Genomic DNA, 15,508 nt, shown 5'->3' with positions numbered 1-15,508 from the left:
TTGCTCATTGTACTCCATGTTTTGGTTCTCTCTTCCCTGCAGGGATGACACTTTCACAGACACTTAAAGCAAGGGGAGAAAAGTTTGGTTTTCACCACTTGAGCGGTGCAGAGTGCAGAGAGGTGGGACAGCCATGCCCAGGAGTGGGGACACAGCTCCTTGTGCTGCCAGGGGATGGTGTTGGCACCAGGGGCTGGGCTGGGGGCTGGCCCGGACCCGGGGGCTCCCAGCCGAGGCGCCCAAACAGCGTTTGCTGCCCACAGGCCCAGCCCGGGGCAGGTGCCAGCAGAGGGAGCTGAGGTTGTTCCTCGTCCACAAAACCCTTTGGAGCTGCTGGATGAGGCTTTTCCAGGCTTTGATGTCCCCCCACCTGCAGAGCAGCTGCTGGCCTGGCTGGGCAGTGGGGTGGCACAGTGGCACTGCCACTGTCACCTGGCCTGTCAGCAGCACTGAGGGGCTGGGGCAGGAGCTGCTGGGCAGGGACAGAAGGGCTCACCCCTCTGGGCTGGGAGTGAGGCAGGGCCTGCACAGCTGGAGAGCCAGCTGCTGTCCCATGTTGAAGGGCTGGGGACAAAAGGGGGTCTGGCTGCTCTGCTGTGGCCCCAGGGTGGTGCACAGCTCTGTGGGACAGAGAGAGGGACCCCAAACCTTGGAGCTGGGGTAAAGCCCTTTTTTTAAAGGCTGTTTTCTAGGACAGCCATCCCACAGGACAGAGCTTTCAGCCTCTCCTGGGTCTCTGCACCTCTGCTATGGAGCAGCTGGGCTGGGCAGGTCTGTGCAGCATTGGCATCCAGGGGAGCACAGCAAGAACTCCCATTCCTTATCTAATCTGCAGCATTTTCCCTCCTCACTGTTTGCTGTGGCCGTGTTTCCTCAATTAATTGACAGCTGCAGGCTGGGCTGTGATGCCAGCCTGTGGCACTGCAGCTCCAGACCCCGGGTGGCATTGGAGGCACCCTGGGATGAGCCCCTCGGACCCCTGTGAGCCCAGCAGGGCCATGAACCCCCTGGCAGGTGACAGTGAGAGGCACCTGAGGAGTGACACTGCTGCCCTGAGCAGCACAGAGGGTCCCTGTCTGTCCCCAGCGAGGCCTCGGGGACACCCAGGCTGTGCCTGAGGGACACAAACCCACCCAGCAGTCACTGTGCTGCCCACAGTGGGGCTGTGCACGGCCAGAGCTGGATTCTGCACAGAGCTGGGCAATCATGGCCACTGTGCCCTTGGGGGTGCCCCCTCCGAGCCCCCCGAGCCTGGCAGCAGCCCCAAAGCCCCCATGTGTGCCCCACAGTGGGATGGGGAGAGGACAAAGCCCCAAATCACAGCTCTGGTTGGTCCATCTGGGCAAGGAGGGGTGAGAGGGGGCTCCCTGCCCTGCAGGGGCCTCCCCAAGCAGGGAACTCTCCCTAGGATGAGCCTGGCTGCTCTCCTTGCCCATGGCGAGCAGGCTGGGAGGAAGCAGCTGGGGGTGCCTGAGAAGCAGGTTTGTCAGAATTTTAAAGGGATCTAAATCAATAGTGATAAGGAAACAATTATTTAAAGAGCAAACAAATGGAAACTGCTAAATGTACCCTGTTTTTTCCTTTTTTTTTTTTTTCTTGTGGGTGAAGGGTGCAGGGCTGGTGCCATTGAGTGCTGGGTCCCTGCTGGGACCACCCCAGGGTGGGCACAGGGGCAGCTCTTGCTCAGCCCAGCCCCAGCCAGGCTGGAAACGAGCCCCACAGGACAAAGTGTTGTTCCATCCCACAAGGAAAAGGGTTTTATGGGTCATCTGGAAACGCTAATCTCAGGTGAGCCCATTGGTGACGTTGGTGAGCCTGCTGGTGGTGTCACAGCAGGTGCTGGGTCAGCAGGGACAGGCCTGGCTGCTGGGGGACACTGCTGTGTGCTGCCTGCACCTGCTGGTGACATTCCGAGGGGCAGAGGAGCCAGGACTGGTCGCTGAGGCTGGGCAATCCCTGCACAATAAGGATATTTGCTTTTCAAGGATATTTTCTGCATTTCCTCCGAGGAGCTCAGGGTCCTGCTGGGGTTTGTGGCAGAGCTGCAGCTGGCACCATCCCTGCCCCACGGAGAGCATTTCCCCTGCCCTGCCTGGCACAGGGTACCCAGGACTGGGGAGCCCCTGGAGGATCCCAGTGACTGGGGCTGTCACCACCACCAGGGCTGTGTCTCAAAGGGCAGCTCATTCCCATCCTTCCCCCCCATGGTGTTTTCATCAGCTTTTGGTTGGGGATTAGGCACGTGTTGACAGAACAAACATTTTGCTGCCCTCAAATCCACTGCTGAGGAGAGAAGTGATGTCCTTGCTCTGCTGGTGCCTGAGCCAGCGCTGGGATGGGGAGCTGGGATTGGGAGAGCCGGGCTTGGGGCCAGGACAGCCCTTTGAGGGGAACACGGAGCCATTTCGGGTCACGTCCCACACCGGGGCCAGAGCTCTGTCTCCGCTCCCTCACAGAGCATTAATCACTTTCTGCTTTCATACCCTGCCCTGTGAAACCAGGGATGCCACAAGGAATGCTGCCTGTGTCCAGCAAGGCTCTGACAGGTGCTGGGGCCCCCTGCCCAGCTCCTGGTGCCCATCACAGCTCCCTGCTCCCCAGACCTGGCTCTGGAGCTGTGCTGTTGGTGTCAGGGAGGTGACAAGGCTGGGGACACCCAGGAGCTTCCCCCAGGAGCTGCGTCCACCAGGGAAAATTCCTCCAAGCTCTGTGGCCAACCCAGTGACTGCACAGCAGGGGAAGATAGGACACGGGACTCATTTGGGGTGCTGCCCATCTCCCACACCCCGTTTTCCCTACACCCTGGGTCCTGGCACCTTGCTGAGCCCCCAGGATGAGGTGTGAGAGAGCCGGGTGATGCTCACGGGAGCGGCACGACACAGACACGTTTCCCTCCGGGCTCAGTGAATTTCCCCCGGGGCTCGCTGAGTCACCGCTGAGTCACCGCTGGCTCTCCGGGCAGCTCCGCGCCCCCGGCCCCGTCCTGCAGCCCAGACCCGCGGCCCCATAGGGGATGTGGGGTCCCTGCCCTCTGTGCACAGGGGAGCCCCCTCCCCTGCTCCCCTGGCCCTGCAAACCCGGCTCAGGAGTGATGGGAGAGGGGTGACTCCGGTCCCTGCTGACCCCCCTCTCGCCACGCAGCCCCTCCAGCCCCCCCAGCTCATTGATCTGTGGGGTTTGGGGTCACTTTTAGGGGTTTATCTTTGGGGCAGAACATTCTGCAGTTCTGCTGTGATGCACAGCGCAGAACCCAAGGGGAAATCACCCCCAGAAGGTTCCTCGCTCCAGGGGCAGCGTGTGCTGCCCGGACCCAGCGCTGCCCATCCCAGCCTGTCCCACCCGGGCTCTCTCCCTGCCCAGCGGCTCCCACGCTGTCGCTCCGTGGGGCCGCTGTGCCCCAGGATCGTTTTGCATGTGGGGAGAACCGGCAGCAGAAGAATGAATTTGCATTTCTCAATGGCACCCAGTGTGGGAACCAAAGCCGCCGAGGGTTCCGCTGCCACTCGGGCCCGCAGCGGGGCTGTGTGAAAAGACAACATCGCGTCTGCTGGCACCGGGCCCGGCCCGTCTCACCTGGCTGCCCGTGTGTGCCTGGGAACCGCTGCCGAGCTCGGGCAGGGGGAGCCGAGCCCCCAGCCCCGGTGCCATGAGCAGGGGACAGCGATCGCACAACAGCACCGTGCCTGTGGGGGTTGTTTTGGGGGTTCTCTGGTGCTGGATGGGATTTAGGTTTCCTGTGTGGATGCAGCAGAGCCCAGACCAGGATCCTTCCCCTCCTCTGCCCCCCAAATGTCGGTGGCGGTGCGGGGGGAGCCGTGGCCTCTCCTCACCCTGCGGGAGCGGGGTGTGCCCACTCCGCCCTGAGCCCTCTCTTCCTGGCACCGCCGGGCGACCCGCAACCATTTCCAGGCTTTTAATCCCAAGAGACAAAAGCAGGAGTTTAATGCCACCGGAGGAAGAAAAGAGGAGGGCTTTGGGAAGGGAACAGCAAACACGGCGCTGGATCCGCTGCTCCCTGCCCGCCTGGGCGTCCCACGAGTTCCCCGCGTCACCCGGGGGGGCACCGAACTGGGGGGACCCGGGGTGGGACTGGTGGGGAGCTGGTGGTGCAGGGGCTGCGCTCACCCTGGTGTTTTCATCGGCCTCCCCCAGCTCGTCCTTCCCCGCTGCCCTCCCAAGAAGGGCCAGGCTGCAGAAGCGGGGCTGTGGCACCCCAAGACACACCGTGTCACCCCCAGGACACACCGTGTCACCTCCTGCCACCACAGGTGCCAAGCAGCCTTTGGAAGGTGCCAGGTGGCCACCAAGGTCCCTGTGCTCAGCAGAGCGATGGCTCCTGGATCCCCGGTGCCATCAGTGCGGATCGGACACCAAACCCAGCGCTGCTGGATGGAGCCGCTTCTCCATTTCCCCCTTTGCAGGCTCGGGGCTGCCCTGGAACGCGGGTGACACCACGGTGCCCTCGCAGCGACACGGGGACAACCGGGAGCCGCCTCAAACGGTGGGGATGGAGGGTGGGAGCGGCTCCCGGAGCTGCCGCAGGCTCCGAGAGGGCACCGAGTGCCGGAGCGGGGCCGGGAGCCCCGGCTGCGCTGCCGGGGTGGCTCCGGGCGGGTGGCACGGCAATAACGCCGCTGTTTGCCCCGAGCACACACGCGGGCCCGTAAACAGCGATTATGGCAGCAGCTGCGAGATGGGGGAGCCCGGGGGGTCATAAAGGGAATAAAGAGGAGCGGCCCCGCTCGCCCTGGGGCTGCACGGGAAGTGGGCAGGTCTGGCTGGGGTAAGGAGCAGTCAGAGGGGATTGTGGTGGTCTGGAGCCATCCCAGCAGTTCGAGAGGCTCTGCCAGGTGAATCTGCACAGGGACATTGCGCCAGCAAAAGCTCCGTTCCCTCCGTGCACACCTGTGCTCCCTGACCCTCTGGGTAATTCTGGGCTGTGCTGGAGAGACCTTCCCCCCTCCCAGGATCCTCCAAGGCATGGGGAGAATGTATTAAAGGTTCTTCAACCATTTCAACCATTTCCAGTTTCCTTGGAAAGCCTCAGAGCGCCTGCCCTGCAGCCTGGGAGTGGGGATTCATCCTGTCCCATTGTCACCCTGTGGCACAGACGTGGCCTCTCAGAGGGCCTCAGCTCTGCTCAGGGGCCACCACTGTCCCAAAATCTCTTCAGGAGCTGGAGCAGAGGAAGCCCCTCCATGCAGGGGACCAGGAAACAGCTGCGTGTGGGGACAGGTCGGGCTCCATGCTGCCCGTGGTTTGTACAGTGACATCAAGGCCTTCAATAGTTTTATTATATGTGACATGGCTGCTTATCTATTATTCTTGTGATGCAGCCAGAGATTAGCTCCAGGCAGGTGGGCAGGGATTCCTCCAGGCTGATTCATGAGTTTCTCTATCTCTCCCCTCCGGTCGGCCGTGTTCCCAAGCGTTGAAGCTCCAGCAGTGGCAAAAGACACCGGAATTGGAGCTGATGGGCTGACAGCGAGGACAAGGAAAAAGCACCGAAAACTGGGCAGAAAAGCCAGACTTCATTTCCCTCTTTTGTTGTTCCTCAGGTGTTGCAATCTCTCCTTTTCCTGGTTTGCATGTGCAAGCAGAGCTGTGCCGAGCTGCGATTGCAAAAGGTGCTGGGGACAGCCCGAGCCCAGCACAGCTGGAGCCCGTGGAAACTGGGGACACTGGGTTTCTCCAGCCCATGGAAACTGGTGACACTGGGAGGTTCCAACCCATGGAAACTGGGGACACTGGGAGGCTCCAGCCCGTAGATATTGGTGACACTGGGTTTCTCCAGCCCATGGAAACTGGGCACACTGGGAGGCTCCAGCCCATGGATATTGGTGACACTGGGTTTCTCCAGCTCCCAAGCCCTCTGGGAGGGAAGCAGAGCTCTCATTTTGGGGCCTTTCACCCAGTTTTGCAGCGCTGTGCTGCACTGCCCAGCTCTGTCTAAGCCCAGAAAAGCAAATGTTTTTCGCTTTAATCTCTTTCTGTTATCGAAATCCCACTGCTACCGATAATGGAAGTGGGTAAAGCTCTTTCAGACTGAGGTGTGAGTTTGGCAGCAGGTCCCAGACAGCCCAGCATGACCCAGGTGTGGGATGCTCAGGGGATGCTCACTCCCCACTGCTTGGTGACACCTGACACTGTCCAGTGTCCCCAGTTGTGCTCTCTGACTCCTTCTGGAGCTCTGGCCTGGTGTTTGCTCTGGTGCAAAGTTGTAAAGGAGCCAAATAAATACGGGTGACCTGGCAGTGGTGTCACAGCAGATCCAGCCTGTGCAAACCCAGCCCTGCTCCCCAGACATCCCCCAAGGCACAGCCGGGCTGTGGGGCAGGAGCAGCACAGGAAGGGCGGGATGGCCACGGTGCTTTCCCAGCATGGCTGGTGCCAGGCTGGTGCCCGATTTACACGTGACTCCGCTCTGCATCTGCACTTCCCACAGCCCGGACACTCGTGTTCCTGTCCCGCGGGGAAGGGATCTGTGGCTGGAGGGCTGCAGCCCCAGGGCTGAGCTGGGGTGCTCCTGCTCTGGGTGCCCTCGGGGGACCCTGAGGTGTCACACGGGAGCAGCTTTGGGAGCCTGTGGGGCCTTGTCCAAAGCAGTGGATGCTCTGAGTGGGCTGAGATTTCTGCTGTGGCTGCCAGGAGTGCTGGGAGGGTGCTGGGGGGCCTGGACCCCCCTCCTGGCTGTGCCACATCCCAACCAAACATTGCCCAACCCTTGGCAAAGCCCAGGCAGGGCTGGCGGCTTCCCAACACAGCTGCTTGTCCCGGGGTCCCCCCACGGCCACTTCCACGTGTCCCAGGCCCAGTTGTGTTTACCAAAACAGGGGAAAAGAACTCCCCTGGGACACGGGAGCCCTGGTCCAGGGGGAGCTTTCCCCAAGATAAGATAACATTGAGGCATTTCAAAGGGAGGCAGAAACTCCTGGCGCTGCCGATAGCAGCGAAGCCCTTTCCCAGTGCTCGCTCCGGGGTCTCCTTCCTCCAGGGCTTTCATTTCCCCAGGGCAAACATTTCCGATGGATGGCTTATCAACAGTGCCTGCCCCGGGCCAGGGCAGCCAGGGATGCCAGCTCTGTCACCCTGTGTGGGCTGGGGACAGCCACGTGCCCAGGGACGTGGTGACGTGGGGCCAGCCCGTGGCTGTTTGCAGCGGGGTTTGGTCTGACGTGGGTTTTTAGGGCACTGGGGAGTTGGGTTTTGGCAGAGCTACGTGCGCAGGAGAACCGCCTGAACTGCCCTGCCTGCTTCATGTGCTAAAAAAAAGAGACAATAAATACCAGCTCGGTGTCTGTCTCGCTCAGAACGGCTTTTTCCTGCTCGTGCCGGTGGAGACAACCTGGGCCTGGAGTGTGGCACGTTCTGGCTGTGCCCCCGTGCCCCATCCTGCAGCCACAGACCCCTGGGCAGGGGACAGAGCTGAGTCCCTGTGCTGGGAGGGTTTGGGTGCTGCCAGGGGATCCCTTCACCCCCAAAATCTCTGTGCACCCTCATTTCTAGGCTCTATCCCTGGCTGCAGCATTGGGCAGGGGGTGGTTCTGGGGTTTGGGTCAGGGATGCTCCTGGCCCCAGCATGGCCCAGTCTGCTCTGGGAGTGGTGTCATGCCATGGACCTCACACACCTGACAGGTCTCTGAGCTGCAGCTCTGACTCCAGGAGGAGCCAGGTGTCTGTCTGCCCCTGTCCTTGTCCCTGTCTCATCCCATGTGAGGGTTGGAAGGGGTTAACAGTGCCCGGGTTTGCCCCATTCCCCTCCCAAGGCCCGTTCTGGTCCGAGCCCGCCCTGGACGCACCTGCCAAGGGTTAACCTGGCCCGGGCTGTTCAAACACCTCGGCTGAGGTAAGCGCTGCTTGTTTGTTCAGGTAAATAAGGAAGGAATCGGATATAATGGGCAAAGGAGGCTCTGCCTGAGCCCTGACACTCGCTGCCGCCGCTGGCTCCGTCCCTGCGCTGCCCGCGGAGCCCCTCGGGGTGCCCGGTTCTGCTCGCTGTGCCCTCCCCGCCGGTGCCCACCGGGGCCGATGCGGCTCAGCTGAGCGGGGCTCGGTGCTGCCGGCCGGGGCTGGGACCCTCACCGGGGCTGGGACCCCTCACCGGGGCTGGGACCCTCACCCAGGGCCATGTCCCCCCCCCACACCGTGCCCGGTGCCGCAGGGACGGCCGTGCCCAGCCTGCGCTGGCACCCATGTGGATTCTGAGCTCGCACACCCTCCAGGTAAGGCGCCCGTGCTGCCGCGACCCCCGGCTCCCCCAGTGCCCACCCAGCCCAGGGTCCTGCTCCTGGCACCAGTCTGGGCTGTCCCGTGTCACATTCCCACCCCACAGCACCTCCAGGGGCCCTTAGGGCTGAGCAGGGACAGGTTGTCTGTCCCTCGGTGTGAGGTTCTTGGCATTTCTTTGCATGGTGTCACCCAAAATGAAACGGGATTTGCTATCCTTGTGTCTTTGCAACCTCCTGCTGCTCAAACAGGGAGGGTGGGATGGAGCCAGGAGTCCTGGGGCTGCTGCTCCTGAGCCCACCTGGTGACAGCTGGGACACCCAGGGTGCCACCAGCCCCTGTGCCAGGCAGGGCACAGTGAGCTTTGGGGCACCGTGGGACAAACCAGCAGCTGGGACCCTTTATGGAGCACCCTGGGGGGCTGTTGAGGAGCTGCCAGCTCTGGGGTGTCTCTGTGAAGCTGAGCCCCTTGTCCCAGCTGCTTTCCTGCTGGGGTGGTTTTTGTGTCAGCCCTGAAGTCACTTTGGTTTGGTTTTCGTGGTTCTGCTCGGTTGGTGAAACACAAACACCATGAGGGTGCCAAATCCCCACAATAGCGGAGTTCTCTGGGGCTGGGAGCACGGGGGGGAAGGTGCTGCTATAAATAGGGGCTCCCTGGCCCCAAATGGGGAACACCAAGCTCTGCTGCTCACCGGGGGCACAGCAAGCACCAGCCTTTGCCCGGGTCACTGGCGGGTGCTGCCTGTCCCTGTCACTGCTGTTTGCCTCCCGTGCTGATGGAGAGGGCAGCCTGACCCAGGGCGTGGGGACCTCTGGGGACACCTGGTCCCCGTGCCAGCAGCCATGCAGGTAATGGCAGGAGGAGCCAGGACACCTCGGTGGTGCTGGAGCTGCTGGGGAGCTGAGAGTCCAAGCCCTCAGGGGTACATCAGGGTGAGCCTGGGGCTTGTCCTGGCCCCAGCCCTGTCACCACACAGCCCCTGGGCTGTCACCTCCCCAGCCCCCCAGGGCTGTCCCCAGTCGCTGCCCTGGCTGTGGGGAGGCTCTGACCAATCCTCCTTCCTCCACCCAGAGATAAGGAGGGTGCGTGGCACAGGGTTTGGCAGCAGGACGTGGCACAGCTGTCACTCTGGGGCTTGCATGGGACATGCTGGCAGGATCTCAAGTTGTCAGCAGCCTCTGAGCACCCACCTGGGTGCCTGCTGCAGCCCTGGCTTTGCTCTTTTCCTGCTTCACCCAGGCTGCTCTGGAACAGCGCTGGGTGTTGCACATCCCCAGCTCCTCCTGGGACAGCCCAGCCCATCCCTGTCCCCACCTGGGGCTGGAGGTGACCCTGGAGCTGGCCCTGCTCCCTCTCCCCCTGCCTGGGAAAGGCGTTCGGAAGTGCCCGGGGGTTTGGGATCCATCCCGGGCTCTGCGGGCAGCGCCCCTCCCGCGGCGGGGCCACCCTGCCGGTCCCACAGCGCTCCGGCACAACCTGTTCCACCGCTGATTGGATTTTAATTAACGGGCCCATTGTTCCAGGGTGGGGGGTGGGTGAATTTATTTTTTGGGTTTTTTTTTTTCCTCTCGCTCTCAAGGGCCCATCCCAGCCTTCCAACCTGAGCCACGGTGGGCTGCACTTGCCAGAAGAGCTGGGGGTGGCACGGGGGTCCTTGTCCCCATCGTGTCCCCCTGGGCTGTGGGGTCTGTGTGGGGCTGAGCTGTGAGCCAGCAGCACCCACAGCCCCGGGCTCGGGCTGGCTCCGTGCCCTGGGAGTGCAGGAGCCCCATCCCAGCCCCAGCTCCCCATCCCAGCCCCAGCTCCCCATCCCAGCCCCAGCTCCCCATCCCAGCCCCAGCACCCCATTGCAGCCCCACTCCCCATCCCAGCCCCAGTTCCCATCCCAGGCAGAATTCCCCCGGAGCAGCAGCCGGGGAGCTGCCAAGGCTGATGCAATGACCGGCTCAGCCTGGCTCAGCTCGGGCAGGGTTTTGGTGCCGTGTGTGCCCGTGCACCTGGGGCTGCCCCTCCAGCTCTCCTTTTCCGGGGAAATGCACAAAGGGGAAGGGGAAGAGGGGGGAAAGGGCCGCCTGAAGTGGCTTCTCAGTGCAAACAGGTCCCACCCAGCCCGGCCGCCCGAGTGCCACAGCGGGAGAAAGTCAAACAGCGGCCCCCGCCCAGGGAGGACAGCGCCCTCGGTGGGGCACAGCTCAGCCTTTTGGGGACACTTCCCCAGGAATTGGGTCTCTCTGGTCCCTGCTGGGAGGGGGAGAACAGGATGAGGGTGAAGGTGGGGCTGGGTTTGTCCATCCTGTGCCATTCCCAGGGATGGTTCCACAGCCCTGCTCCGCCATGGGTGAGGATGAACCGTGACCTCAGAACATCCCAGAGGCGCTGGGAATGAGGCACCTGTCCCCTCCCAGACACCCCCACGGCCGGCACTGAGCAGCAGCAGGAGCTGCACAAGCTGTTACCAGTTCCCTTTTGTGCTGGGAGCAGCGTGAGGCTGGATTTAGGGCTGATCTCCTAAAGCTCTTCTTTTAATCCCGAGCAAATCAAGGAGAGGTTTGGAAGCAGGCACCATCTCTCAGGGAAACTGTGTGGGGATGGTGGGGGCAGCCCCAGACCAGAAGAGGGTTTGGGTTCCCTCTTCTCCCTCCTCCTCCTTGCTGCAGTGCCACCAAAACCACTCGGGATTGTGGGCTCCAGCTCCTGAACCCACAATATCTCCCCAGTGCTATTTAGGGGTCCCTGGCTCTTCTACAGGTTTTTCTGAGCTCTTTGGGCTATTCCAAGGATGAAGTGATGAGCGTGCCCCAAGTGCAGGCAATGCAGAACTTCAAACCCATATTCCTGGGAGCACTGAACCCTCAGGAGCTGCATTATCTCCCCCCTGAGCATGGGACACAGGGCTGGGTCCCCATTGTCCCTCCTCCACTGACCACCCCGTGCTTGGGGGCTGTGTTCTGCCTGGTGGAACCCTGTGAGATCTTTTCCTCTCATTTGTTTTAAACCTTTTCCCCCCCAGCTCGGGTTTGGAGCACAGGGCACCCCCTTTCCCTGCCCACTGCCTCCTGTTCCCCTTCAGGGCTGCCTGGTGTCCTGAGGGGTTTCAAACTTTGCACACTCCTTTCCCAGTGCCAGCTCCATTGCTAAAGCTCCTTTTTCTGCCTTTAAACCACCAATTTGGGATGGTTCTTCTTCTTCTCCTTGTAAAGTGCGGTGCTGAAGGTGGAGGAGCTGGGCAGTGCCCTGGCCATGCCCATCAGCAGCTTCTCCCTGGCAGGGGCCTCCCTTTCCCAAAGTCTCAGGATGATTTTTGGGGAGGTTTCTCCATGGATGGAGGCATTCCTTGGTGTTGCTGTGGAAATTCAGCAGGTTCATCCTGTCCTCCATGGCCTCCAGGACTCCCAGGCTGATTTGGGGTAGTTTTTCTTGCTAGAGAGTGAAGGTTATTGCAATTGTCCTGTCTTACAAGGAAAGTTCTCATCTGGGGGTTGATAACAGCAACCAAGGACTGGATGCTGGGCTGGGTCCCACCCAGGGATTTGGGTCTGGGGGCTGCTGGGCTCAGATGGAAGCAGCAGAGGATGATTTCCACCCTCAGAAAGCTGTCCCTGCAGCTCAAGCATCCATTGTCACCCCAGGGCTGTCCTGGGGGAGTCCCCCCCAGTGTCCCACAGTGCCTTCCACCCCTCGGCTCCACCTGGGACTGAGCTGCTGCCAGCCTGGTGTGCAGCCCTGGGGGGACCCTAAATACCCAGACCCTAAACACCCAAACCCCAAACACCCAGACCCTAAGCACCCAGACCCTAAGCACCCAGACCCTATACACCCAAACCCGAAACATCCAGACCCGAAACACCCAGACCCTAAACACCCAGACCCAAAGCAGGGGTCAGATCCCGCTCATCTCCCTGCTGCCTGCTGCTGCTGTCCCAACTCGGAGCCAGCCCCCTCAGCCGTGTCTGACCCCGTATTCCCCGCAGGCTGCCGGGCACAGTGGGGCTCTTTGCCGGGTTTTTCCCCTCTAACAGGCTTAGTCCGTCCCTTTGTGCCTGGCTGCGGGGCGGGAAGGCAGCAACGGTGCCGGGCTCAGCTCTGCCCCTCTCTCATCCCCGGGCAGGTTCGGAGCCGGCGCTGAGCAGAGGGATGGGCAGTGCCAGCCCCGGGCTGCCCGCTCTGCCCCCCGGCCGCCTCTCCTGGCCGGACCCCGCGCTGCTGCCGCCCCCGCGGGACCCCGACCCCCGGCGCTGGGGCTGCCCCGAGAGCCCCAGCCCCCCCGGGACCCCCGAGCAGCCCCTGCCAGCCTTCTGCCTGCACTACTTCGACATGCTCTACCCGGAGGACACGGCCTGGGCCGCCAAGGGCAGCGGGGAACCGGCCCCGGGCAGCGGGCAGGGCGGGCGGGAGGAGGCGAGGAAGGAGCCGGAGCAATGTCCCATCATCGACAGCCAGGGGCTGGGGCTGGGCACCGAGGGGGACCTGCAGGACAGCCTGCACCTGGAGGAGCACTCGCTGGAGCAGGTGCAGAGCATGGTGGTGGGCGAGGTGCTCAAGGACATCGAGACAGCCTGCAAGCTGCTCAACATCGCCGCGGGTGCGTGTCCCCGGGGCAGGGATGGGTGTGCGGGGTGGGAGCCAAAGCCACGCTGAGTTTGGGGGGCTGCAGCTGCCTCTGGGGGTGTCTGGGGAGCGTGGCTGCCCTACATGGGATGAGAGGATGGAGAGGATGGTTCCTGGGGGGCTGCAGCCACTTGTGGGGGTCTGAGGGAGTGTGGCTGTCCCACAGGGGAGGAGAGGATGGAGGGGATGGTTCCTGGGGGGCTGTAGGGAGAGAGCAGGGGGGTCTGGGGTAGAGCAGCTGCTCCACACAGGAGGAGGGGATGGTTCCTGGGGGGCTGCAGCCATGTGTGGGGGTCTAGAGGAGTGTGGCTGCTCCATACGCAAGGAAAGGACGGATCCTGGGAGGCTGCAGCTGCCTGTGGGGGTCTGGGGAAGTGTGGCTGCCCCACACAGGAGGAGAGGATGGAGAGAATGGTTCCTGGGGGTCTGCAGCCGTGTGTGGGGGTCTAGGGGAGTGTGGCTGCCCCACATGGGAGGAGGGCTCGGCTCCCTGGCCACATTCACCCCCCTCGGCCCCCAGACCCCATGGACTGGAGCCCCGGCAATGTGCAGAAGTGGATCCTGTGGACGGAGCACCAGTACCGGCTGCCGCAGATCGGGAAGTCCTTCCAGGAGCTGTCGGGAAAGGACCTGTGTGCCATGTCCGAGGAGCAGTTCTGCCAGCGCTCCCCCGCCTGCGGTGACATCCTGCACGCCCACCTCGACATCTGGAAGTCCGGTGGGTGCCGGGGAGGGAGCCGGGGAGGGTGGGCGAGGCTGTGCCGCGGGAGGTGCCCCCCTGATGCCCCGCTCCTCCCTTGCAGCCGCCTGGATGAAGGAGAAGGCTGCCCCCGGAGATGTCAGATACTGCGGTGAGTGCTGCTTTGGGCAGGTCCGGAGTGCCTGGGGGATCCCTCCCTGTTTAATTGCAATTACCCGGAGCTATGGGATCTGGGTGGTTCATTCCCTCTGCCCCAGAGCAGCCCCAGGGCTCTCTGCAAAACCAGCGAAGGGGAAACGGCTCCATCCCCTCCCTGGCGCTGTCCCACAGCCCTGCACCCCTGCGGACTGCACAGGGACAGCACTGAGCTGCTCTCCCTGCTCCAAGATGGGGAGAGGAAAGCAAATCTTCCCTACCCAGAGCCGGGCTGAGTCTGGCTGGGAGCGGGGCTCCCTGATGAGGACTCGAGCAGCTCCCTGGGGTGATGCACAGTCCCTTCCCTCCTCTCACCCGTCCCTTCCCGTGGCAGGAGGTGACACCGGCTGGGCCGACAGCGAGGTGGACTCGTCCTGCGCCGGCCAACCCATCCACCTGTGGCAGTTCCTCAAGGAGCTGCTGCTGAAGCCGCACAACTACGGCCGCTTCATCCGCTGGCTCAATAAGGACAAAGGTGGGCGATGCGCTCCAGAGGCCCCGGGGAGGGCGCTGGGGGGCTGAGGCGAGGCAGGAGATGCTGTAACCCCCCGTGCCCCCTTCCCCTGCCAGGCATCTTCAAGATCGAGGACTCGGCGCAGGTGGCGCGGCTGTGGGGCATCCGCAAGAACCGCCCGGCCATGAACTACGACAAGCTGAGCCGCTCCATCCGGCAGTACTACAAGAAAGGGATCATCCGCAAGCCCGACATCTCCCAGCGCCTCGTCTACCAGTTCGTGCACCCGGTGTGAGCGGCGGCGGGACTGGGGAACCTTGGCTGCTCCCTCTGCCCCGGCCACGGAGAGCAGCAGGACCGTGCGAGGCTTCCCCTGCCAGGACCTGCTGGCACCGGACACAGGGACCCCCTCACCTCCAGCAGGCCCTGGTGTGGGGCAAGGACCGTGCAGAGAGCCCTTGTCCCCCACGGGAAGGGTGGGCACCGTGCCTGGGCTTGTCCCCCCTCCTCCCTCCCCAGTTGTGGCTGTAGGTGGCTTCACCCAGCCATTGTTCAGGGAGGAAAAAGCCTGGGGCATGAGCTGGGACAATGGCACCCACAGGGACACCCACAGGGACAGGGACATCCACTGCTGCTCATGGTGGGCTCCTGCCCCAGTCCCTGTGGGAGCAGCCTGGCACCTGCCAAGGGTGCTGCCTGCCATGGATCTGTGCCATTGGAACTTTGGGCACTCCTTGGGACAGGTGCATCCCCCCTTTGCTGTTCACTCCAGGACATGCTCAGCTGCTCCCCTTCACAGGGACTTGGGCCTGCACATGGGAGTTCTGTATCCATGGCCCCATCCTCGTGCACGGGGCCACCAGAGTCCTCTCAAGCCCCCAGGTTCTGTGCCCTGGCTCAAAGCTCTTCCCTTGATCTGGATTTTACTTGGACTGCCTGATTCTGGAGTTTGGGGAAATGGAGATGGCAGCTTTGCCATTTCCCTCTGGACGATAAATCCAGAGTGTGATCCGTCCAGGCTGGACTGGGGCAGAGCTGGGAATTGCTTCACCTGCTCATTGCGCCAGAGTCAGAGTTACCTGGCAATGTTGATCTTTTATATTATAGGCTTTTTTTTATTTGGTTATTTGCTTTTCTGTTTTGGCTGGTGATGAGTTGTGGTTTAGGTTCAAATGCCGAGGGTGGCCTGGGCTTCCAGGGATGTTCTACAGGAGCTTAAAAGGAAAAAAACACCTGATTCTTGGTCTCTTGATTTTTTTTCCTTCAAAAATCCGCCGCTGCCAGCTACTGCCTTTCCTTTCTGTTCTTGCTCCGTGCTGTTCCC

The 15,508-nt window shown here is 62.3% G+C and overlaps 1 protein-coding gene across 1 annotated transcript; it reads left to right on the top strand.

Annotated features, from left to right (window-relative positions):
• The first annotated feature begins 7,931 nt into the window (after positions 1–7,931).
• SPDEF (SAM pointed domain containing ETS transcription factor) lies at positions 7,932–15,393 on the top strand. The gene is made up of 6 exons (XM_005492844.4): positions 7,932–8,222; positions 12,336–12,809; positions 13,356–13,553; positions 13,639–13,686; positions 14,065–14,205; positions 14,301–15,393. The coding sequence occupies exons 2-6, from the start codon at positions 12,362–12,364 to the stop codon at positions 14,477–14,479; spliced, it is 1,014 nt and encodes a 337-aa protein (XP_005492901.2). The 5' UTR covers positions 7,932–8,222; positions 12,336–12,361; the 3' UTR covers positions 14,480–15,393.
• Positions 15,394–15,508: the final 115 nt, after the last annotated feature.

This window comes from Zonotrichia albicollis, chromosome 28 (genome assembly GCF_047830755.1).
Source record: "Zonotrichia albicollis isolate bZonAlb1 chromosome 28, bZonAlb1.hap1, whole genome shotgun sequence".
NCBI classification, from domain to species: domain Eukaryota; kingdom Metazoa; phylum Chordata; class Aves; order Passeriformes; family Passerellidae; genus Zonotrichia; species Zonotrichia albicollis.
Note: the sequence above shows the minus strand (reverse complement) of the source record. Positions and strands in the feature narration are given on the sequence as shown.

Bases quoted from the DNA above. Each gene is read 5' to 3' on its own strand.
- SPDEF (XM_005492844.4), top strand. From the start codon at position 12,362: ATGGGCAGTGCCAGCCCCGGGCTGCCCGCTCTGCCCCCCGGCCGCCTC. The intron at 13,554-13,638 runs GTGGGTGCCGGG...CCTCCCTTGCAG, and splicing joins CCTCGACATCTGGAAGTCCG to CCGCCTGGATGAAGGAGAAG. The intron at 13,687-14,064 runs GTGAGTGCTGCT...TTCCCGTGGCAG, and splicing joins CGGAGATGTCAGATACTGCG to GAGGTGACACCGGCTGGGCC.